Source organism: Salvelinus sp. IW2-2015, linkage group LG9 (assembly GCF_002910315.2).
Source record: "Salvelinus sp. IW2-2015 linkage group LG9, ASM291031v2, whole genome shotgun sequence".
Taxonomy (NCBI): domain Eukaryota; kingdom Metazoa; phylum Chordata; class Actinopteri; order Salmoniformes; family Salmonidae; genus Salvelinus; species Salvelinus sp. IW2-2015.
Window position 1 is genome coordinate 25,206,642 of NC_036849.1, and position 1,012 is coordinate 25,207,653.

The 1,012-nt window shown below is 53.6% G+C and overlaps 1 protein-coding gene across 1 annotated transcript in view; it reads right to left on the bottom strand.

Annotated features, from left to right (window-relative positions):
* Positions 1-1,012, bottom strand: part of LOC139028212 (gap junction alpha-10 protein-like) — a gene marked incomplete at its 5' end in the record, with an annotated part of 7,347 nt that extends 6,335 nt beyond the window's left edge. Inside the window, one exon of the mRNA XM_070445059.1 lies at positions 98-1,012. Within this exon, the coding sequence (XP_070301160.1) occupies positions 98-1,012 (915 nt within the window). The remainder of the gene's footprint in view (positions 1-97) is intronic.

Below are 1,012 nucleotides of genomic sequence, written 5' to 3' on the forward strand. Positions count from 1 at the left end.
CTTTGCTATGCAATGTTGTTATAACCTCATTTTACACAGTGGTAATGGCTCTCTAAACCACCAGGTCAGATGCTGCCTGTCTCTTGGCTCTACTTGCCATTGACATTCTCCTTCCAGGGGGTGGCATCATTGGCATGTCCACCATGTCGCCCAGCTCGGAATCTGAGCTCCGTGGAGAGTTGCTACTGTAATCACTGATGGTGGACATGCTCTCAGAGGGCATACGAGATTTGAAGCTTTGCTTCCTTCCTGGGTTGGGGAAGAGGAAGTCGCTGCCCATGGAGTCCCTCCTCTCCTCCTCCAGGTCTGTGTCCCTCAGAGCCAAGCTGGGTCTGTGTGTTGTCGTGATGCTGGGTCTGTGCGTTGCCATAGACACTACTTCCATGTGGCTGGGCTGGTAGTGGTCTTGGGGGTGTAAGTTGGGGTCCTCATTGATCGTCTGGCCCTGCAGGTTCCTGGGCCCACTATCCCCATTCAAGACAGCTCCTCTATAGGCTCGAGGGAGCTGGTCCACCATGGCGGTGGTTTGTTTCTCTGGGGCTCCCTGGAGGTGCAGGGTCTGGATCATCCCCTGGCTGGGCTCACGTTGCTGAAGCTGCTGCTGCTGGTATTGCTGATGGGGCTGGAGGCCAGTGCAGTTCGCAAAATAATGGCCTGGAGCCATGCTGTTGTGCCTGGGCACCTCATGGTTAGGTATGTAGTGGGGAGGTGGGTCCATTGGGTCCAGGTCCTTCTCAGGAATTACTTTGAAGATGGTCTGAGTCAGCGGCCCGTTGTGATGAGACAGGTTCCTCATCACACACAGATGCTGTATCGTCGCGTTCTTCTTCAGCTTGTAAATCAAATTGTCATTGTCTGCTGGGTARTTGTCTCCCTTCAGAGTCTGTTTGATTTTCCTGATGCCCAGGTGGGAAATCTCCATTAGGTTCAGGAAGAGAGACACCCCGGCGATGACGATCATGAACACCATGAACACTGTTTTCTCCGTGGGCCTGGACACGTAACAGTCCAC